The sequence below is a fragment of the Vombatus ursinus genome, unplaced genomic scaffold (genome assembly GCF_900497805.2).
Source record: "Vombatus ursinus unplaced genomic scaffold, bare-nosed wombat genome assembly UNPS02007284.1, whole genome shotgun sequence".
NCBI classification, from domain to species: Eukaryota; Metazoa; Chordata; class Mammalia; order Diprotodontia; family Vombatidae; genus Vombatus; species Vombatus ursinus.
Window position 1 is genome coordinate 15,355,470 of NW_020947062.1, and position 23,246 is coordinate 15,378,715.

At 40.6% G+C, this 23,246-nt stretch overlaps 1 protein-coding gene across 2 annotated transcripts in view; it reads left to right on the forward strand.

Annotated features, from left to right (window-relative positions):
* The window catches only part of CEP170B (centrosomal protein 170B), a 103,247-nt gene extending 84,083 nt beyond the window's left edge, over positions 1 to 19,164 (forward strand). For both annotated transcript variants that reach the window (XM_027849097.1, XM_027849099.1), the window contains exons 14-18: positions 119 to 262; positions 6,166 to 6,254; positions 8,869 to 8,962; positions 13,605 to 13,656; positions 15,149 to 19,164. In XM_027849097.1, coding sequence (XP_027704898.1) covers positions 119 to 262; positions 6,166 to 6,254; positions 8,869 to 8,962; positions 13,605 to 13,656; positions 15,149 to 15,393 — 624 coding nt within the window. In that variant the 3' untranslated portion in view covers positions 15,394 to 19,164. The remainder of the gene's footprint in view (positions 1 to 118; positions 263 to 6,165; positions 6,255 to 8,868; positions 8,963 to 13,604; positions 13,657 to 15,148) is intronic.
* Positions 19,165 to 23,246: the final 4,082 nt, after the last annotated feature.

The window sequence follows — 23,246 nt, forward strand, 5'->3', positions numbered from 1 at the left end:
GTGTGTGTGCATGCATGCGTCAGGACAGGATGTTGGCTGTCAGGTCTGTGGCCTTCAGTCATTCTCCTTAGCTCCTGGAGAACTTCTCTCTCTCTCTATGTGTCCTTTCTCATTGCAGCTGGTACAGCACATCCCAGAAGCCAGCCTCAACTTCCAAAAGGTGCCACCTGGTGCCATGGGTTTGAAGGACTTTGACCAGAACATGAATGACAATCGGGATGACAATTATGCTTGGAGGACACGGCCCAGGAACCGAGAAGAGGCATGCTTCTTTCTTTAAAAAATTTTTTTTATTTATTTCATTAAACATTTCCGAGATATATATATAAATTTTTTAGAATTCATTTTTTAACATTTTGAATTCCAATTTCTCTCTATCCCTCTCACCCCTCCTCCCTCCTTGAGAAGGCAATTTTATATTGACTAGATGTAATTTCATGCAAAACATATTTCCATATTAGCTATGTTGCAAAAGAAAACAGCCAAAAAAGAAAAGAAAAGAAAAACAGAGAAAGTAAAAAAAAAAAAGTATGCTTCAATCTGCATTAGAGTTTATCAGTTCTCTCTCTGGAGGTGGATAGCTTTTGTTCCCCCCCAATCATGTATCCTTTGCAATTGTTTTAGATTAGGCTTAATTAGAGTAGCTAAGTCTTTCACAATTGATCATTCTTACAATATTGCTATTACTATACACAATGTTCTGGTTCTGCTCACTTCATTTTGCATGAGGTCATATAAATCTTCTCAGGTTTTTCTGAAACCATCCTGCTCGTCATTTCTTATAAAATAGTGTTCCATCACAATCATATACCATAACCTGTTCAGCCATCCTCCAATTGATGAGCCTTCCTTTGGTGTCCAATTCTTTGCCACCACAACAAAGAGCTGCTATAAATATTTTTGTACAAATAGGTCCTTTCCCTTTTTCTTTGATCTCTTTGGGATACAGACCTAGTAGTGGTATTACTAGGTCAAAGGGTATTCCCAGTTTTGTAGCACTTTGGACATAGTTTCAAATTGTTCTCCAGAATGGTTGGACTAGTTCACAACTCCAAATTTTCCCACATCCCCTCCAGCATTTGTCATTTTCCTTTTCTGTCATATTAGCCAATCTGATAGGTGTGAGGTGGCACCTCAGGGTTCTTTTAATTTGTATTTCTCCAATCAGTAGTGATTTAGAACATTTTTTCATGTGACCATTGATAGCTTTGATATCTTCTTCTGAAAATTGCCTAGTCATATGCTTTGACCATCTATCAACTGGGAAATGGCTGTTATTTTTATAAATTTAGATCCCTATATGTTTGAGAAATGAGGCCTTTGCCAGAGAAACTTGCTGTAAATTTTTTTTCACAGTTTTCCTGTTAATTTTGGCTGCATTAGTGTTGTTTTTGCAAAAGCTTTTTAACTTCATGTAATCAAAATTATATGTTTTTCTTCCTATGATCTTCTCTATCTCTTGTCTTGTCATAAATGTTTCCCTCATCCATAGCTCTGACAGGCACATTTTTCCATGCTTCCCTGATTTACTTATAATATGACCCTTTATGTCTAAATTATTTATCCATTTTGACCTTGTCTTGGTCTATGGTGTGAGATGTTGGTCTATGCCTAGTTTCTTCCATACTGCTTTCCAGTTTTCATAGTAATTTTTGTCAAATTGTGAGTTCTTACCCCAAAAGCTTGGATCTTAGGGGTTTTATCAAACACTAGATCACTATAGTCATTGCCTACTGTGTATTGTATACTTAATCTGTGCCTACTCCATTTCTTAGCCAGTACTAGTTTGTTTTGATGATTACCACTTTTTAATAGAGTTTGAAATCTGATGCTGTTAGGCACCTACCTTCACTTTTTTTTTTCATGGATTCCCTTGATATTCTTGACATTTTGTTCTTCCAGATGAATTTTGTCATTATTTTGTCTGGCTCTATAAAATAATTCTTTGATAGTTTGATTGGTGTGGCACTGAATAAGTAAATTAACCTATATAGAATTGTCATTTTTATTATATTGGTATTAACTGTTCCTTAAATGTTTGGTAGAATTCACTTGTAAATCCAACTGGTCCTGAGACTTTTTCTTAGGGTGCTCATTTATGGCTTGTTTAATTTCTTTTTCTAAGATAAGATCATTTAAGTACTCTATTCCCTCTTCTATTAATATGGATAGTTTATATTTTTGTAATATTCATTCATTTCACTTAGATTGTCAGTTTTACTGGCATATAATTGGGCAAAATAACTTAATTAATTTATTTTGATGATTGATTTTCATCTTCATTGGTGGTACAGTCACCCTTTTCATTTTTGATCCTGGTAATTTGGTTTTCCTCTTTCTTTTTATTTTTAATCAAATTAACCAATGGTTTATCTATTTTTGTATGTTTTTTTTTCAATAAAACCAGCTCCTACTTTTATTTATTAGTTAGATTTTTTTTTACTTTCAATTTTATTATTCTCTCTTTTGATTTTTCAGGATTTACATTTTGGTGTGTAATTGGTGATTTTTAATTTGTTCTTTTTCTAGTTTTTTTAGTTGCATGCCCAATTTGTTGATCTGCTCTTTTTCTCTCTTTTATTGATGTATGTATTTGGAGATATAAATTTTCCTCTAAGTAGTGCTTTGGTCGCATCCCACAAATTTTGGAATGGTTTCTCATTGTCATTCTCTGTAATGAAATTATTTGTTATTTTTATAATTTGTTCCTTGACCCACTTATTCTTTAGGATTAGATTATTTAGTTTACCAGTAATTTTTAATCTTCCACACACCTTTATTGAATGTAATTTTTATTGAATTGTGGTTTGAAAAGGGTACAGTTAATATTTCTGCTTTTCTATATTTAGTTGTGAGGTTTTTATGCCCTAATGAATGGCCAATTTTTGCGTAGGTGCCATGTACAGCTAAGAAAAAAGTATACTCCTTTTTATTCCCATTCAGTTTTTTCTAGAGGTCTGTGATACCTAACTTCTATAATATTCCATTCATCTCCTTAACTTTTTTCTTATTTATTTTGTGGTTAGATTTATCTGTCTCTGACAGGGCAAAGTTGAGGTTCCCTACTACTATAGTTTTATTGTCTATTTCTTCCTGTAATTCATTTAACTTCTCCTTTAAGAATTTGGATGATATGTCATTTGGTGCATATATGTTTAGTATTGATATTACTTCATTGTCTATGGTGCCTTTTAGCAAGATGTAATTTCCCTGCTTATCTCTTTTAATTAGGCCTATTTTCACTTTTGCTTTGTTTGAAATCATGATGGCTACCCTTGTCTTTTTTTACTTCAGCTGAAGCATAATAGGTTCTGCTCTAGCTCCTTATTTTAACACTTTGTGTGTGCCTCTGTTTCAAGTGTGTTTCTTGTAAACAACATATTTCTGGATTCCATTTTCTAATCCATTATGCTATCTGCTTCCATTTTGTGAGTGAGTTTATCCCATTTACACTCATGGTTATGATTACTAACTGTATTTACCTTTTCTTTATTATTCTCTCTCTCTTTTTATCCTGTCCTTTCTTTAAAGTCTCTTTTGCTTCTGACCACTGCCTTCTTTTATCCACCCTCCCTTTTATCACCCCCTTCCCCTTTCTCTTATTCTCTTCCCCTCTTTCTTCTCAATCTTCATCTTTCTTGACCTCTTTGAATCTTTTGACATTGTTGATCACCCTCTTCCTCTTTTATAGCATCTCATTTGGTGTATCTCATCAGCCCCCATGATTCAAATATCATCTCTATGTTGATGATTCTTAGACCTATTTATCCTGCCCTATTCTCTCTCCTTAACTCCAGTCTCCCATCTCCAAATACCTATTGTACATTTCAAACTGAATGTCCTGTAGACATCTTTTTAAAAATTTTATTTTCAGTTCCAAATTCTATCCCTCCTTCTACTCCCTCTCCAACCCATTGAGAAGGCAAGAAATACAATACCTATTAAACATATGAAGTCATGCATAATAGTATTTCCATATTAGCCATGTTCCACGTTTCCTCCCTCCCCCCAGCAAGAAGAATAAAGAAGGGTAAAAAATGCTTCAGTCTGTACTCTTGAGTCCATCTGTTCTCTAGCTGGAGGTGAACAGCATTTTATATCCTGAGTCCTTTTGAGTGTGAAGAGGGCCTAGGACAGATTCCTGGGGACAGTCACCTTTATCAGCCATGGTGTGGATGATCCAGCAAAGAAGGCTGAGAGAAGAGATCAGACTAGTAGGAGGAGAACCAGTAGGGAATAGTGCCATAGAAACCTAGAGAAAAGAGGGTTATCAAGATGAGGGTGATCAACAATGTCAAAAGCTTCAAAGAGGTCAAGAAAGATGAGGATTGAGAAGAAGCCATTAGAATTAGTCATTAAGAAATCATTGGTAACTTTGGAGAGAGAAGTTTAATTTGAATGCTGAGGTCAGAAGCCATACTGCAGAGAATTAATAAGAGAGTGGGATGAAAGGAAATGGAGGCACCAATTGTAGACAGCTTTAGAAATATAGCACAATAGCCAGTGGAGATAGGTCAAGTGAGGGGTTTTTGAGGATAGAGGAGAGATTGGTATGTTTGTAGGCAGTGGGGAGACAGTCAGTAGACAGGAAGAGAGTGAAGATTAGTGACAGAGTGGGTATGATAGAGGGACAGTCTTCTGCAGAGGACAGAATGAAATAGGATCACTTGGCAATAAGACAGGCTACCTCTTCATCTGAGACAGAAATGGAGGAGGAGCTGGGGCCAAAAAACATCTGAGTGATATAAGACAGAAGGAGCTCTTAGAGAATGGGCTCAATTTTTTCAGTGAAATATGAGGCAAGGTTCTTTGCTGAGAAAATAGGGGAAAGGAGAGTTTGAGAAGGGATGAAAAAGGATTGAAAAAACTGGTATGGTGAGTGGAGCAGTAAGTTGATTAGGAAGGTATGAAAGAATTGCTTTGTTAACAATTGAGATTAACATAAAATTTTAGTGGACCCAGTCAACAGTTTTGTGATTTTTCCACCTCCATCTTAGTTCGGCAGTGTGGGAACAAGCAAAAGCAGCAGTTGGTGGGAGTAATCCAAGGGTGTGGCTTGGCAGGGCAAGATCAGCAATAGGGGTAAGAGTAGAAAATAGTGTGTAGTTGAACTAGTTCACCAAGGGGTCAAGATGAGGAAGGAGGAGGAAACCACTGCATGGGTGATGGCCTGGGAAACAACTGAGGGATAGAGGGAGTGGAGGACACAGTGAAGTCAAAGAATAAGATAAGAGACTGGAAGGCAGAGGGAACAATAGAATCACCACAGGTTAGGATGAGATGACAGAATTTCACAGTTCCATGGAAGTGGAACATTTGAGGGTGATGGCAGGGTCAAGGATACGACCATGCCTGTGTGTGGTGGGGTAAAGGAATAGGGCATGCGAAATGAGCAAATTGAGGAACTAGAAAGTTAGGGTGTTTGAACTTAGTTTTTGTCCCTCTTAGAAAAGCCAAAAATGCACCTCCTTTTAAAATTAATAATATGGAGCTTATTATACCCTGCAGTTAACGCATTTGTTGACTGAGCCTCAGTCTGGCAGCAGCCCTCTAGTTTGGGGTGGCAGCAGGGGGCCAAGGACAGGAAGGTTTTGTGGATGCGGTGCTGCATTTGGAGACAGGAAGACCTGAATTTGAATCCTGCCTTGGTCACTTACTAGTTCTATGACCTTGGACAAATTATTTAACCTCTCTTAGTCTTAGTTCTCTCATGTGTAAAATAGGAATAATAAATAATAGAATCCATCTCATTAGATTTTGGGGAGGATCAAATGAGATAATATATGTAAAGTGCTTTGTAAACCTTAAGGCACATATAAATGCTAGTTATTATTTTGTTTTGTTGTTAGCATTAGCAAGCATTTATTAGGTGCCTTCTGAATACAGGGCATTGTGCTAGGTGCTGGGCAGGATGGGAAAGGGCAAAGATAAATTACATATCACATTCCTCGTATTAGATGGAAAGCTCTGTGAGGGCAGATCTTTGCCAAGTTTCATCTTGATAGTATCTGCAATAGAGCCTTCTCTATAATAAGTACTTAATAAATGTCTCTTGAATTACAGTAGGGAGGTCACAGTGTATCCTGAGGGCTGATATAGACCCTTGGGCCAGAAGTTCCCCACCCCTTTTCCACATTAACCATGCTCATGCTAACTTCCTTGCAGGTGATCTTTGATAACCTGATGCTGAATCCTGTTTCCCAGCTATCCCACACAATCCGGGAGAACACGGAAAACCTTGCGGAGAAAATGAAGTGAGTTTTCTGCCCTACGCCCACTGGGGTTGAGACTGTTCTTGCTTTGTCTTATCTGGATGGGGGTGGTGACCAACTAACGGAGGCCATCTGGAGGTCAGAGAGGGAACAGTTACTAAGAGGGAGCAATGTTCCTGGTGATCGAGCCTCTTGTCCAGCGGAATATGGGGCCTGGCCTTTCCTTCTAGCAGGAAACTCAGTCTACTTTCCTTATGCCAGGAAACCCTCAGGGCCCTGCTCTAGGATCATGGGATTTAAGAGCTGAAGTGGCCCTCAGAGATCACACTTTTTGGTTTCAAGATCCCAAGGACTCAAGACTTAAAAATTATTGAGCTTTTGTTTTATGTGGGTTATAGCTATCGGTACTTATAGCATTAGAAATTAAAAACATAAAATTTTAAATATTTATTATTTAATTTAAAAATAAGTCCATGATGTGTTTCATATAAATAATATATTTTTATTAAAAATAACTATTTTCTAAAACAAATAAAATTAGTGAGAAGAGTGGAATTGTTTTACATGTTTTTGCAAATCTCTTTACTGTCTGACTTAATAGAAGACAACAGTATTTTCTCATCTGCTTCTACATTCAATCAGTAATGATCTGTTATTTTGGTTAAAGCATATTAAGAAAATCTGGTTTCACACAGATATGTATGGGAAGGGGGTATTTTAATAGGCAAGTGACGTATTAGAATGCTTATGAAAAATAAGTTTGACCTTGCAAATCCACCAAAAGGGTCTTGGAGACTCCCAGGAGTCTGTAGAGAACTGCTGATCTAGTCCAATCCCTTTATTTTATGGAGGGGGAAGCTCAAGCTCAGAGGTTGTGACTCGCCCAGGATCATACAGATAGTAAGGATCAAAGCTGGGATTCAAACCCAGGACTCATGATTCTAAAACTCTCTCCGAGCCCTTCAAAAGGGTATGCTGGAGCCATTGTGAATGAGCTCATCAGAGCAAATTGTTAATTTTCGGTGTGAGCATTTATTTCTTGGAAATAGGCAAACACTTCCAATCAGGGCTTGATTTATTATTGATTGTCCAGACTTAAGAAAGTGATGGAGAAAATGTTATTAATTCAGATTAAACTTCAAAGTCTATCATGCATACATTGGTCTTTTTTTCTTAGAGAGCTAATTGTTAGAGCTGGTTGTTAAACATTTGGCAGCATACCCCTTGTTCTTCTTGGGAAAGGGAAGAAAATGTCAAGGGCTGGAGCTTCTGGGTCCTTGGCTTCAGACAGGACTGCCTCACATCCTACTGGCCATTGCTGGGGGAGCATGATGACATCCTGGGCTAAGAATCTGAAGAGCTTATAGAGCTAGAAGCAGTCTTGGAGACTATCTAGTTTATCTCCCTCATTTTATAGAGGAGGAAACAGAGAGAGAGAGGAAAAAAAAATGAAGTGACATGCCCAAATTGTCACAGGTTTTGGCAGAGCCAGGATTTAAACTTGTGCCTTCTGACATTCTTCTGGGAACTTAAAACTCAAGGGAACTTAACTAGCGATAAAAGATGGGCTGAGAGGGTGGTGTTTGTGAGTGTTGAGGTCTGGGGGTCCTATAGGGCTGGATCTGGGGGGAGCTGGAAAAGGAAACTTTGGGCTCCAACTCAATCTCCCACCCCATGTATCTATGCACAATGGTGCAATGTCTATGTGAATGCACACAAGGACACATAGCTACCCTTACACACATGTGATCACACATAGAGACATGCCCACAAACATCATATAATAACAGTGTGACACCTGCTACTTTATATCCTTTCAAAGTTCTGTGAGGCAGTGAGAGCAAATATTACCCACATTATACAGAGGAGGGAAGTCAGATTCACTGAGGTAGACTGACTTAGCTGGGCTTCCATGACCAGTATGTGTCCACAGTTCAGCTAGTCATAGTGAGTGACTGATAAGAGCCACAGTTCAAATACAGGTCTTCTGATTGTAAATCTCAGTCAGTGCCTTTAGAACTGTCACTGAGAATGTTCAAGGAAAGAAGGAAAGAAGGAAGGAAGGAGGAGGGAGGAAGGACAAGTATTAAGCACCTATTATATGTCAGATACTATAAGTGCTTTATAATTATTTCATTTGATCCTCACAACTCTGGGAGGTAGATGTTATTATTATCCTCATTTTGCAGTTAAGGAAACCGAGGCAGAGGTTAAGTGACTTATCTAGGGTCACACAGCCAATTAGTATTTGATGCTGGATTTGAATTCAGGTCTTCCTAGTTCCAGGCCCAGTGCTCTATCCACTGTACCACCTAAGTAGCCTCTAAAATACCTCAGCTTGTGTATTTTATACATTTTCTCCTTGTGTGTTCAAATCTGTGCAGACATCATTCCCTTCAGTATAACGAGGTTAAGTGACTCACCCAAGGAGACATAGCCAGGATGTAGTGGAGTCAGGTCTTGAAACCAGGCCTTCTGACTCCAAATCCCCAAGGCTCCTTATACTACTCTATGGGCATACATACTGATACACATACCCATGCTCACTTATTGGTGTTCCTTAACTGGAGAATCCCAAAAAAGCACAGAGGTTGGCAGTGTGGATTTTAGACCAGCCTCTACCTTTTCCTGGGGCTAAGCAGCAATGTGTCCACAGGATTCTCTTCCAGAACACAGAGAGGACCTGGGAAGACATGGAGGCCAAGATCAACTCGGAAAATGAAGTGCCCATCCTGAAGACATCCAATAAGGTAAGTAAACTACAAGGTTTGTAGCCCACCTTTGGCCTGGGCCCCTTGTAGGGGAAGGGAAGGGGACAAGCATTTATTAAGTACCTATTGTATGTCAGGCACTTTATAAATATTGTCTCATTTGATCCTTACAACAATCTGGGGAAGTAGGTGCTATTATCCATGTTTTACAGTTGAGGAAACCAAGATAAGCAGGCTAAGTGACTTGCCCAGGGTTACAACACAGCTGCTGAGTTCCTGAGGCTGGATTTGAATTCCCCCCGCCCTTTCTCCAGCATTGCTGGTTTAGGATGCAAGTACTGTGATAAGGTCTTTCAAAATGAATATTAATTTTGGCTTTTTAATTAAAAATTTAACAATTTAATGTCATTGTTGTAAAAAAAAAAAGGGTGCAATATTTTTTCTACCAGTGAAAAAAATAAAAACACTGGTCTGATTTTACCATTCCAATAAAATACTACATAATAAAATCTAGGAGCTATAAATGCAAGAAAATCTGACAAATAAAAAGGTATCTATGTTTGTTTAACCAGAATTCTCGGTGACATTAGGAGGGTTAGATTGATTTGGAAGTTATATATGTGAAATTTTTTAAATAGCTGTGACAGTAGAAATAATATATAATCAAAATATGGTGGAGTGAGAGGAAGCAATAGAATCTAGCTCTCATCCCCTTGACAAAATCTAAAGAATGCACCAGATTGAATTTTAATCAAGAAAGCCAAGAAGTCACAGTGAGTCATTTTTCCAGCCAGGGGTGGCTTAAAGAGACAGATACACTGGGATGGGGTGGGGTGAGGCAGGGGGATATCTGTACAGGATTATGGTCCAGGGGCAGTAAGTGGCAGTAGGGAGCATTCTGGCACCCAGGGTCTGAGAGAGAGCAAAAATAAGGTCCCAGAAAGAGATTCCAGAGGATACCTGGGCAAGGATTGAATGCAGGAACAGGGACCATCTGGTAGCTTTGTTGCTCACCCCCCAGTTTTAGGTCACCGATCCAGGGTAGAGAGGAGCAATCATGAATGTTGCCTCTAGGAACACCTTTCAGGAAGCAAACAGTAACTGTGTGGTTGTCATCTCTGGAACAGAGCACAAAGTCCTAGACCAAAAGAAAGTTAGCAATTCAGGTGCTCCAAACTAATATAATCTTCCTGCAGACCAATAGTGGCTGAGTCAAACAGCAACCTGCTGAAATTCTCAACCAGAAACAAACTGATAGAGCAAAACTTAGCTAGAAACTCGTGTAACTCAGACCAGGAAGTAGTAAACAGACTTCCCTCTGTATCACATCACTTTGAAAGCACTGAAAGCTTGCAGGTCCCTGGACTGAGCTGTGAAAGCAGCAAAAGGAAATAAGAAGGTAGAAGGTTAAGCCAGATATCCCCCTGGAAGTTTCCAGAGTCCAGCATTAACATAAAGTCCAAAGGACTGAAGGGCTTGGAATATGATATTCTGGAAGGTAAAGGACCTAGGCTTACAACCAGGAATAACCTACTCCGAAAAAAAACAAAAGTATAATCCTACAGGGGGCGAAATGGTTCTTTAACTATTAGAGTACTTCCAAGAAATCTTGATGAAAAGACCAGAGCTGAGCAGAAAATTTGACATACAAACATAGGAGTAAAGAGAGACATAAAAAGGTAAACATGAGTGAGAAATCATGAGGAACTAAACAATGTTAAACTATTTACATTCTTACATGGGGAGATGATATATGCAGCCCCATCAGAATTTTATCATTAGTAGGGGTCATAGAGGGAGTCTAATTGGATAGAGGAACTGAGTATGATTCTATTGTGTTTGGGTGATCTCAAAAGAAGAATGGAATGGGTAGGGGGAAAGAGTGTACAGAGGGTGAGGGGAGAAGGGAGAGAAACTGGGAAAAAATATGTTATGTAAATGGAATGTGAAAAGAGGAGTTTATACAACAAGGAGGAGACATTGTGTGTGTCAGGGGGAGAGCAGACAACACATGAATCTCACTCTCATTTGAACTAGTTAAAGGAGGAAGAATACATATACATGCAGTTGAGTACAAAAATACCTTACCCAGCAGGAAAGAGGAAGGAAAAGGGGAAAATAAGAACGGTAGAATAAGCCATTAGTCAGAAGCAAAACAGACTCTTAAAGGAGCAGGAAAAAAAAGAGAAGGATAAGTATAAGAGAATAGAGTGGAAGGGAATACACCATTAGCAGTCATAACTGTGAATGTGAATGGGATAAACTCACACAAAAATGGAAGACGATAGCAGATTGGATTAGAAACTAGAATCAAACAATTTGTTGTTTATAAGAAATACACTTGAAGCAGAAAGATATACACAGAGTTAAAATAAAGGGCTGTAGCATAATCTATTATGCTTCAGCTGAAGTAAAGAGACAAAGGTAGTAATCATGATCTCAGACAAAGCAAAGGCAAAAATAGACCTACTTTAAAAGACATAAACAGAAAAATTCCATTTTGCTAAAAGGTACCATTAGGTGATAGCTTAATATCAGTAATAAACATACATAAACAAAATGGCCTAGCATCTAAATTTTTCAAGGAAAAGTTAAATGAATTACAGGAAGAAATAGACAGTAAAACTCAAATAGTGGGAGATGTCAGTTTCTCTCTCTCAGGCTTAGATAAATTGAATCAAAAAATAAACAAGAAAGAAGTTAAGGACCTGCATAGAATTTTAGAAAAGTTAGATATGATAAATCTTTAGAGAATATTGAATGGAAATAGGAAGGAGTATATCTATTTCTCAACTGTACCTGGCATCTTCACAAAAACTGCCTTTGTATTAGAGCGTAAATATCTTACAAATAGATGTAGAAAAACAGAAAGATCAAATGCATCTTTTTCTGAACAAAATGTGATAAAAATTACATTCAATGAAAAGCTCTTGAAACATATATTAAAAATTAATTGGAAACTGAATAACTTAATTCTAGAGAATGCATGGTGTCAAAGAATAAATTATAGAAACACTCAATTTTATTTTATTAAAGATAATGATAACAATGAGACAACATACCAAAATTGGCCAATTTAACAGAATAGGAACAGAATATTTAAATAACCCTGTCTTAGAAAAAGAAATTGAACAAGCCATAAATTAACTCCCAAGGAAAAAAGTGCCAGGACCTTATGGATTTATAAATGATTCTGCCAAATATTTACAAACAACTTCAATACTACAGAAAGTATTTGAAAAATCAGGTCAAAGTAGAAAGTAATCTGGTGGAAACAAGGCACAGATTAACATCTCACACTATATACCAAGTTAAGCTCAAAAGATTTACGTGATTTAGATGTAAAAGGTGATATTATAAGCAAATTAGTGGAGCATGGAAGAAATTACCTGACATATGTATGGATAGGAGAAGAGTTCACATAGACACAAGAGACAGAGACATTCACAGGAGGTAAAATGGAAAATTTTGATTACATAAAATTAAGAAGTTTTTACACAAACAAAACCAATGTAGCTAAAATTAGGTGAAAAGCAGGAAACTGTGGAAAAAATCTTCACAGCAAGTTTTTCTGATAAAGGTCTCATTTCTAAGATATAGGGAACTGAAGTTAAATTTACATGAATAAGAATCATTCCTCAGTTGATAAATGTTCAAGAGATATGAATAGACAATTTTCAGAGGAAGAAATCCAAGCTATTAGTAGTCATATAAACATTCTCTAAATCACTAATTAAAGAAATATAAATTAAAGCAACTCTGAGGTACCACCTCATGCCCATCAGATTCACTGAGATGACAGAAAAAGTTAAATGACAAATACTGGAGGGACTATGGGAAAATAGGTATACTGAGGCACAGTTGTTGGAGCTATGAATTGATGCAGCCATTGTGGAAAGCAATTTTGAACCATACCCCAAAAAACTATTAAATTGTTCATACCTTTTTATCTAGTAATAATGCTATTACAAGATGTTTATACTTCCAAAGAGATCAAAGACAGAAGAAAAGGACCCATATATACAAAAATATTTGTAACATCTCTTTCCGTGGAGACAAAGAATTAGAAATTGAGGGGATGTCCATCAACTAGGAATGAGTGAACAAGTTATAGTATATGAATGTGATGGAATATTATTGTATTATTAGAAATGTAAGGAAAAAAGGATGGTTTCAGAAAAACCTGAGAAAACCTATATGAATTGTTGCAAAGTAAAGTGAGTAGAACAATTTATACAATAACAAAAATTATTGCTAAGATAGTAAACTTTGAAAGAGTGACTCTAGCTAGTCAACACAATGACCAAGTACAGTCCCAAAGTACTCATGATAAAAAAATAATAAAATTAATAAAATTAAATTTAAAAAAATTTTAAAACCTGATGGACTCAGAGTAAGTTGAAACATCTTTTTTCTTCCTTTTTACATATATATGTGTATGTATATGTATATATACAGATTAGACTTGGCTAATGTGGGAATTTGTTTTGTCTGACTATACATATTGTAATGGGTTTTGTTTTTCTTGCTTTCTCAATGGGTGGAGGAGGGAGCGGAAATAGAGAGAGAATTTAGAGCCGAAAATAAAATTGTACTAAAAAAATTTTAAAAGAAATACAGTGAATTGTGCTAGACCTTTGAGAGCCTTTCAAATTTTGACGTACCTCTCTCTTTTCCCTAGGAAATCAGCTCCATTCTGAAGGAACTAAGAAGAGTCCAGAAACAGCTAGAAGGTTAGTGACTTCAGACATTCTGCTCATGCAGATCCAGGTTGGGAACCCTACCTAGCCTAATATGGCCTAGCATAGCTGCTCAGAGATAGCTCACCTGCAGTGGAATGGAATGTAAGGCTGGGCATACAGTGGGACAGGATCTGTGGTTAGAAACAATTTTTTTTTAATATTGTATGCACTGAAAATTGCATCTACCAGCAGCACCAGTAGTGTTCCTTGGGTGTAGAAGAAAAGAAGGCTCATTAAGAGAAGCATAGCTTTAAAAAATAAGGAAGTGATAGTCCTCCTGGACTCTGCCTTGCCTAGACCACCTCTGGAGCATTGCATTCAATTCTGTATTGGGGGTTGAAAGAGGACCATGATAAACTAGAGAGGGTCCAAAAGAGAGCAGTGAGGACGTAAGGACCTTGAGCCCGCACTGTATGAAGATTAGTTGGAGGAACTGGGGATGTTTAGCAAGGAGAAGAGCAGACTCAGGGGAGACAAGATGGCAGTCTTCCAGTGTTCAAAGGACCTGTTATTTGGAAGATGCCTCAGACTTGTTCTGGATGATCCCAGTAGCATTGGTTGGAAGCTACACAGAGGTAAATTGAAGCTTGAAGTCAGGAAAAGCTTTCTGACAATTAGAGTTGTCCAAAAGTGGAAGGGGCTGCTGTGGGAGGTAGTGGGTTCCCCCTCATTGGAGGTCTTCAGTCAGAGGCTAGATGACCACTTGCTGGATAGATTATAGTGAAGATTCCTTTTGGTTGTAAGTTGGGCTAGATGGCTGCTGAAATTCTTTTCAAGTCTCAAATTCTGTAATTTTTAAACTCTTCAGTTTAATTCCATAAATATCCTTTAAGCTCCAATTTTTAACCTATTTCTGTGCTCACCTCTGCTGTGAGGAAGACAGGAATGGGAAGATATCCAGGCCTTGCCGGTTTTGGAGGGAACATAGCAACAGTAGACTAAGATCTCTGCCTTGTTGGGGAGATGGGACTCACACATGAGAAGCGATTAAATAATCAACAGGTGGTAAGAATCCAATGAGAGTTTTAGATAGGGCTGGATGCAGGTTCCCCACCCCTGGGCCCCAGCCAGCAGAGGAACTCAGAGAAGAGGGCAATCAGTATGTCCTGGGTTGAGATTCTAGAAAGTCTGACTTATGCTAGAAGGTTGGAAAAAGTTAGGATAGATTAGGTAACAATATGATATTCTATTTCTGAAATATTGGATCAATGACCTTGGCATTCAAACAATTCATCAACAAGCATTTATTCAGCAATAGTATGATTCTAGGTACTGGGAACACAAAGCCAAACATGAATTAGTTCCTACTCTCAAGAAGCTTTTTGGCTTCTTGAGGTAGGAGGGGCTGGAGGCTGGAAACAGGAGGCTAGATGAGATGCCCTTTGAGGATGGGGTGAGCAGAGGATCCTCTCTCTTGTGATTTGTGAATATTTACCATTCTCGTCTGCATTTAATGCTCCCTTTTTTCTGTTCTCCCTTTCAGTTATCAATGCAATCATTGACCCCACTGGAAACTTGGACATCATGACTGGCAACAGGCTGTCATCGGGGTCAATGCTAAGGCCAGCTAATAAGGTCAGGACTGCTATTAGCCCCACCCCTCCTACTGAGGAAGTGGTGGGCTCCCTGACACCATCCATGAAAAACCACACCCAGAACTCCACCTGCAGCTCAACGCGACTCCAGGACTCTGCCTTCCTTCCTGAGGCAGAGAAGTTTGTGATATGAAGACCTGTCCTACATCATTGCCGCTGGCCACTGGCCACCTGTGATTCCAGTGGTGTGGTAGTGTTGTGTGTGTATGTGTGATTGTGGGCTGTTGTGTCAGTCACTGGCACTTTGTACAAAGAAATTGAGCCTATTGGGCCTAAGGCAGTTGTTAGACAACTAGCTACGTCAGATATCCCACTTGTGCCAAATCGCTAGCCCAGCTGTGCACCTCTTCTGGGCTCCTCTGCCCTGCCCTAGTCTAGTCTAGTAATCACACCCCTCTCTTTCACTCATCATCCATGGCTGTAAGGTCTTGGCCTTGATGATGTGTTCCTTCCCAGGGCCATGGACACCCTTTAATGTTGGGTCTACATGGAATTGGTCATAAGCTTATGGATCTGATCCAGTGGCATGGGATGGGTTCCCAATCCCCTGACAGGCATGCCATGTATCTGGCATTAGCACCAGGCTGTGAGCTTCTACCCAGAGGGGACATCAGATAAGCCTAGGTGGCATTAAGGTTCTTGTAGACCTGCCTTTGGAATGACCTTGGCATTAGCTAGGCCGAGGGTCACTCTCTAGCCAAATCGTTGTCCTTTTAGCCTGATTTGAGTCTTGTCTTGGTATTCGTTCTTTAGCTTTTGCAAAGAAGGAAAAAAGTTTGCTCTTAGGAAGCTGGTGTCCCTTAGGGGCTAGAGAGCCATCTGCATGTGGTTCTTCAGGGAACAGGTGCTCTTCCCACAGGTTTTGGCCAGATTACTCCAGCAATGAGCCCTCCTGGATCTAGCCTTCACAGCAGCTTAAAGGATACCAGCATTATCGGGTCAAATAGTCAGTCAGCAGCTGTTCAGTGAATTCCTACTCAGTGTGCCATGTCCTGTGCTCGTGCCCTGACAAGGGGAAGATAGTAAAAGGAGACTCCCTTCCCTCAAGGAGCTTACACTCTGGGGGGAGACAGGAGATAGAAGCCCAGGCCCTGATCCAAAGGAGTTCCATCTGTGGGAGAGACTTACATATGGGAGGCCATTAGGGAATCACCCAGGATGAGGGTAAAGTGCTGTTAGTAAGTGTGGGAGCTGTTCAGTGGAAGGAGAGGTTTGTGAAGAGTGGGGTTTTCAGGGAGTTCAGCCTCCTGGGAGATGTGTACCATGGACACATGTCATCCTGCATTATTTGGCTTCATTTGGAGCAGACTGTTACTGGTTACCGGGCCACCCCATTTCCCCTTGACAGTCCTATCCTGGTGAGAGAGACCACGCTGAGCAAGGGGCTGTGAGCATCATTGTGCTCTGTGGTACCCATGTTAGTCAAACAGGACTGGTGCCTCCTTTGTGGTACCAGGGGCTGGTCAGTCCCAGCACTAAGAGATCAGGAGACAAAAACTTAGTTCATTGTTCACAGCAAAAAAACCACCCTTTGTCGCCATTCACCCTGCCAAATTGCCAGGCATTCAGGAGAGACCCAGTGCCCCTTGTTCTGCACACTCCTTAGAGAGGCTTCCTTTGCCCTGGCAACTCTAAGATGAGCAGACAAGGTGATAAATACAGAATGCAGTCATGTGTGCACCCAGACATGCATATGTACTCACAAGGGCACTTACATATAACTTGCATGTATATGGCATGCACAAAAGTATATTGCACACATAAACGCAGACATGTGTGTGTACCAACGTGTACTTGTAGACACACACACATGGTCTGGTTTCTCTGTGTTCACTTCTGAGTCTTCTCTCTAGTCTTTGCAGTGGTGGTTCTGCCTGGTCACCGTGCCCACAGTCAGAATGCTGGCAGGCAGGCTGATTGCTTAAGAGTCTGGGAAGAGAGGTCTCCACTCTCCTCTGGAAACCAAAGCGAGCCACTTCCCCAAGTTGAAGCATCAATGGGAATGTCCAGAGCCCTTGCCTATTCCAATATTCTCCTGTACTCCAGGGGAAAACAGGGCTTCTCTGCTCCACCTGTCTCCTGGCCTGACCCCAGCCCCAGACTCAGGACACTCCTTTGCCCATAAACCTGCCCTAGAGTCTGGCTGACTGCAGTTGGGGGAATGTCAACATTGGGACCCTAATTTTACTAGGCAGGGCCGTGGTCAGTCGTGACCCCCAGCTCTGGGGCCAAGGCACCTCTCAGTCTGTCCTTGGAAGAAGACGAGGCAGAGGAGGTAGTCATTTTTTTCATCTCTTCTTCCCTTGCCCAGATCCTTCCTCAAATAGCTTTCTTCAAATTCCCCCTAAAAGGGCACAATGAAGAGTGTTCTTCCTTGTGAGCCCTGCCCCTGCCACATCCTCTGCTGCTTTCTGAATTTTCGGGAATTAGATACTGTCATCACTGACTGACTGCCAAAAAATTATGGCATGGAAGTCCCAGCTGTAGACAGGAGGGCAGAATATACAGCACCATCTTACTGTGTGACCTTGGGCAAATTGCTTCGCTTCTCTGGGCTTGTGATGGGCTCTCCACCTGCAACATGGCGAGAATGACTCCTTCCTTCCCCTCCTTTCACCCTCAGTGCTATGACGATGAACCAGGTGCCTGGGGGCACTTGGGAAATCTCTATAATTGTAGAATAGGTCATTTGAATCTGAACCCGCAAACTTGGATTGGAGTTTGGAGACATTTTTACAGCATGAATATTTCTGTCGTTTTTTTCCCGGCTCTTCCTGGATTCTTTGCCAACAAGGCACATGCTAACTTAGCTGGGTCTGTTTCACACCTTTTCTCCCTCACTTTCCCAACCCAATAAGCCAAAGAGCTAGCCTAGTCTTATCCTTCCTTGGCTTCCCTGCCCCCATCCAGACCCAGGTGAGACCAGGACATGGACTCTGGGTGCATGTCCCCCCTCCTCTATTCACCAGGCATCCTGAAGGTCAGGCCTCAGAGGAGAGCAGAGTTTGCCAACAGACACTTGGCTGGATGGTGTTGGATGGCCCCTTTCTCCCCCTCCTTCATTGTCCTAGTCTAGGAAGATTAGCTGTATTGATGAGTGCTTGAGGTCAAAGTCCTCCTAATGGTGCAGATACTCTGACAAGGTCCAAATGGCCTGACAGAGTGTGAGTCTGATGGTTTCCAATGATCTGGGGGTTCTTTGGCCTATGGCCAGCTCAGGAGTGTGTCTATGTTTACATGCAGCTGTTTAAGAGCTCTGTTTTTAAACTTTTTAAAAAAGACTAAAAACAGAAGAAAGTATAGACAGATAAGTGTATGGCTTCTCCTGGTTCCTTTCTCTGCTTCCTAATTCAACCTTGGCAGCATCCCTGGAGTATGCTCGCCTAAGCTCATATTCCTCTGTGGCCCCCTCCAGGATTGGCTAGACTGAAGCATGCCTATGGTGAGGGAGGGGTCACGCTCTCTGCTGCCTGGTGCTTCCTCATTGCTGACCCAGCCATTGGGTGTATATATAATGAGAGAGATGGCTATACCCGCTGTCTTGGGCCAGCCATATGCATGAGTGTGTCCGTGTACCTTACAAATGATCAATGTCCATCTCTCCTCACTCATTGACTTGCTCTTCCACTGGTTGATTCTCCGGTTTTCTACCCCACTCCTTCCCCTCCATGATAGTTGTATAATTTTTTTGTTTTTGGAGGGAAGGAATTCACAAGCTCTCACCTTTCTGGTTTGGTTTGTTTCCCCTTCCCTTTCCCACTGAGTGGTAATTTATTTTGTCCGGATCGGAGGCAGTATCTGTACATTTGATTCCCAGGTGACACTGTAGATGTCTTTAAGAAAATGGGTTATTTTATATAATTTTATCATAGATTGTTCAAATAAATCATTCTTTTGTCACACAGCTTTGTGTCGCCTGCTTGCTCTGTTAAAGGGTTGTATCTCCAAGCAGGAGCTGAGGGCTGGGCTGGGTATGAGTCCCTGGTGACTTTGCCAAACTCAGTTCAACAAACATGGATAAAAACAAGTGATGGGAGAGACTCATAGTTTAGCTGAGGCACAGCTCCCACCCTTGGAGCTAGTCTAATAGGGAGTTACGACCACCTAAGGAAAGATGAGCCGCTTTCTCAGGTGGTGAGTATGCCATTCCTGGGGATCTTAAAGCAGTGGTTACCTGCCCACTAGTATATTGTTGGGGGGATTTCCGGAAAGTTGTGAATTGGACTGGAAGCCTCTCGGATGGTTTTAACTTCATAAGACTGAGATAAGAGAGATGCACAAGTAACTAAAATCAAAATGTACCTATACATATATTTATGGAGAGGCAGTGTCCGGTCATGGAGAGAGGGGTGGCAGAGGAATTGTGACAACCTTGGTTCAAGTCCCTCTCATTCTAGCCGAGGCACCCTGGACAACACACAACTTCCAAGTGCCCGGGGAAGCTCTTCCTACACGGATGAAACCACAGGTGAAATGAAATTAAATCCTGTGCCGCTAAGTATATTCAAGTGCTTGAGAGAGTTGCAGAGTATTCTGTGAAGTCTTGAGGGAGTGGGGGAGGGTTGGATTTTGGTAACTATTATTATGCCAGAAAAGGTGGGGTGAAGCGGGATTCAGACAAGACTTCCCAGAAAAAGTAGTTTTCTAGGATCAGAGCTGTGGTAACCTAGCCCACTCTGCATGAGGCTAGGAATCTGGTCAAGTTTGCTTCTGACGCTGAAATTTGGGTCTTTCCTAAATTTGGAGTTTGTAGAACAAACTTTCCAGTATTGGTTGTGCCTGAGCTGGATTTTGAAATGGTGACAGTCGTTTGACAGAAAGAAAGAAGATGAAAGTTACCGAATAGGGTCCTAGGAATATGGCAGCAGCAGAAAGCCTTACGCTTTCAGTGAATCTGAGTCCACTAATTGGCCAACACAGCCTTTGTGGTGTGTATAGTTTTTCTATTTTTATAAAGCTATAGTTTTCTCTTTACCATGTACACAAGGAAAACAAAGACCATTCTCAGCATTTCTCTGAGGGGCTGAACAGTTAGTCTGAATGACCCAAGTAGGACCCTGCAAAGGGGTTTCAAACATATCAGTGTTGGAGTCAGTGTTGAGTAATTAATGGAGGGAGTCATGAAGGAGGGAGATTAATGTCTGTCTTTGGAGAGAAGTGGAAAAAGCCCTAGGCTGACAAGTGGTGGGGAAAGAGGGACCCATGAGAGTTTGTACACCGTGGTTATGACCATACCTGATCTAAGATGTTATCCCACGTTTTTGGTACAAGATGAAGATCTGTGTATATACAAGATTCCCCATCTCAGTTATTTTTCAAAAGAATAGCCCCAGGGACTTCTGGTTAAGATGGTGACAGGAAAGGTCAGAGAGAAGCCCAGCTCACACACATATACTCCTGCAAAGATCTGGGATTCTTAGTAAACTGCAAGCTCCATATGAGTCAGTAGTAGGCCCAAAAGGTGAAAGTAACTTTAAGACTACAATAATTACAGTTCCAATGCCCAGATTGAAGGAGATTATGCATTTTAGGGAGGATGCTAATAAAATGCAGTGCATCCAGAAGAGTGGGACCAGAATTATGAGGGGACCAGAGACTGTGTCATACAAGGACCAATGAAAAACTCGGGGATGATCAGCCTGAAGACTTGAGGAGAGGGGTGGGGGAATTGTCTTCAAGTATTTGAAGGGCTGTCCTGTGGAGCAGCAATTAGACATATTGTGCTTGGCCATAGAACAGAACCAGGAGCATTGGGTACAAGTCATAGGTAGGTATATTTCAGGTCAATATAAGGGACATTTTCCTAACAGTTTGAGCTCTCATAAAGTGGACGTGTGGCTAGACGAGGGGATTGGCCAGATGATCTCCGCCGGTCTCTTCCAACGCTGAGCCACTCTATGGCTTGATGAAGTTATGATTGGGACACGCTGCCACCAGCTGGCCATAAGTGCCTCAGTCACAGAGTCCAAACTGCTTGGTTTCCATTAAAAGAGTGGGGGTGGGGGAAGAGGGGTGGGAGGGAAAGAGGAAGGAGAGAAGAGAGGAGAGGGAGGGAAGGAGGGAGAGAGGGAGAAAGAAGAAGACAGAAAGAGCAAGGGGTGAGGGATAGACACTTTGTTTAAAAAAAAAAAAGACTGAAAGAACTGAACAAAGGAGCATTAATGGACACTAAGTAACCATTCCTTCCTTGTGACTAATCTCACTTTTCTCTGCCTTGATTAGACGGTGTCTTAAAGTATTGTGCTCTGGACATTGTTTGGAAAGCTTCCTGAGGAGGAAAGTCAGGAGAGTGTAGTGCCTGGAGACCGTGCCATATTAAGATTGGTGGAAGAAACTGGGGCTGTCCATTCTGGGGAAAAATAGATGTGAAGACATGGCCTCTGTCTTCAGGTATTTAAAGGGCTGTCATAGAATTATTTTGCTTGGACCCAGAGGGTAAAACTAGCAGCAATGGGTGGGAGTTATATTCAAGTCGAGGTAAGGCTTGAGGAAAGGATAAACTTCCTAATTCTCAGCGGTATTCAAAAGTCAAATGTGTTGCCAGAGGAATTGGGCTCCCTCTTACTAGAGGGTGTGAAGTAAAGATTAGATGATTACTTATCAAGTGTGTATGTTATTGAGTGGATTCTTGGTTAGGTACAGGTTGGAATAGATGATATTTGAGGTCCCTTCTGACTCGGATTATACAATTTCATATTTTTAAACGAGGTATGAATAACAAGATTTTAAAACAGACGCAGGTAAAATTTTACAGCTTTCTCACTGTGCTTTAACAATATGGATTTTTATTAATCTCTTGCTTTTATATCACCTATATTTCCTTCTGTATCTCTCTTCCTCCCCACCCTCAGACAGACATTTCTTAGCACAAAGAATTTGGTTTAAAAGGGAGAAAGGAGAGAGAAATTCATCAAAACTAGTCAAAAAAAAATCTGGTATTAGATGCACTGTTCCATACCAATTTAAGAAATTATTTTTTTTTAAATTATCAAGGATTTTTCTCTCCCTCACTGGGAGAAAAAAAGAAAAAGAAAGCACTTGTAACAAATACACATAGTTCAACAAAACAAATCCCCATATTGATCATGTTTGTTCTGTATATTCAGTCCATCTCCTCTTTGTCAGGAGGTGGGTAGCATACTTCATCACTGATCCTCCAGAATCATTACTTCTAATCACTGCATTAATTGACATTCTTAAGTCTTTTGAAATTGTTCTGTTTACAAGTAACAATGATTATTAATTCGTAAGGGCTATAAATTCAATCTTTCTCTTTGCTTCTTTTTCAAGCAGTTGTCTGGGAATTCACTTGGGGTTAAAGTCCTAGCTACAAATTGAACTTATAGTCATTTAATTCTTTTATGACTTTGGTCAAGTCATTTAAATTCTTTGACCCTCACTTTCTATCAGTAGAACCGAAGGGACTAAATTAGATTATCTCTAAGTTCCCTTCCAGATCTAAATGCTATGGGGTTGTCTGCTCTCCCACTCTCTCCTTCCATCAGCTATCTGAGAAAGAATGAGGAGGAAAAAGGAAGCTGAGGCCTGTATTGGAAGAGGTTTGGTTAGACACTAATTATAGGGGAAAAGATAAAGGGATTTTAGTGGATAACATTGTGGCTTTCCCTATGATATCACCATCATCCTGGAGATTGATTTGGCTTTGATGCTCAATCCCTCCTCAGAGCCATCAATTGCTTCTCTCCACTTCTCAGAGGGCCTGAGTGTGCAGCATTGAACTTCTCCCCAGGCTTCCCTTTATAAAGAGGTCGAATTTTCCCAAGTAACTTCATTCCCCATCAACTGCTCTGTTTGGTTCCTACCCAGCACCAGATACCCTCTGGTGCCCCCCCCAACTCTGCTTTCTTTCATATATTATCTTCCCCCATTAGATTGTAAGTTCCTTGAGGGCAGGTACTGTCTTCCTTTTTCTTATTTGTATCCCCAGTGATTAGCACAATGCCTGTCACTGAAGGGTTATTGCAT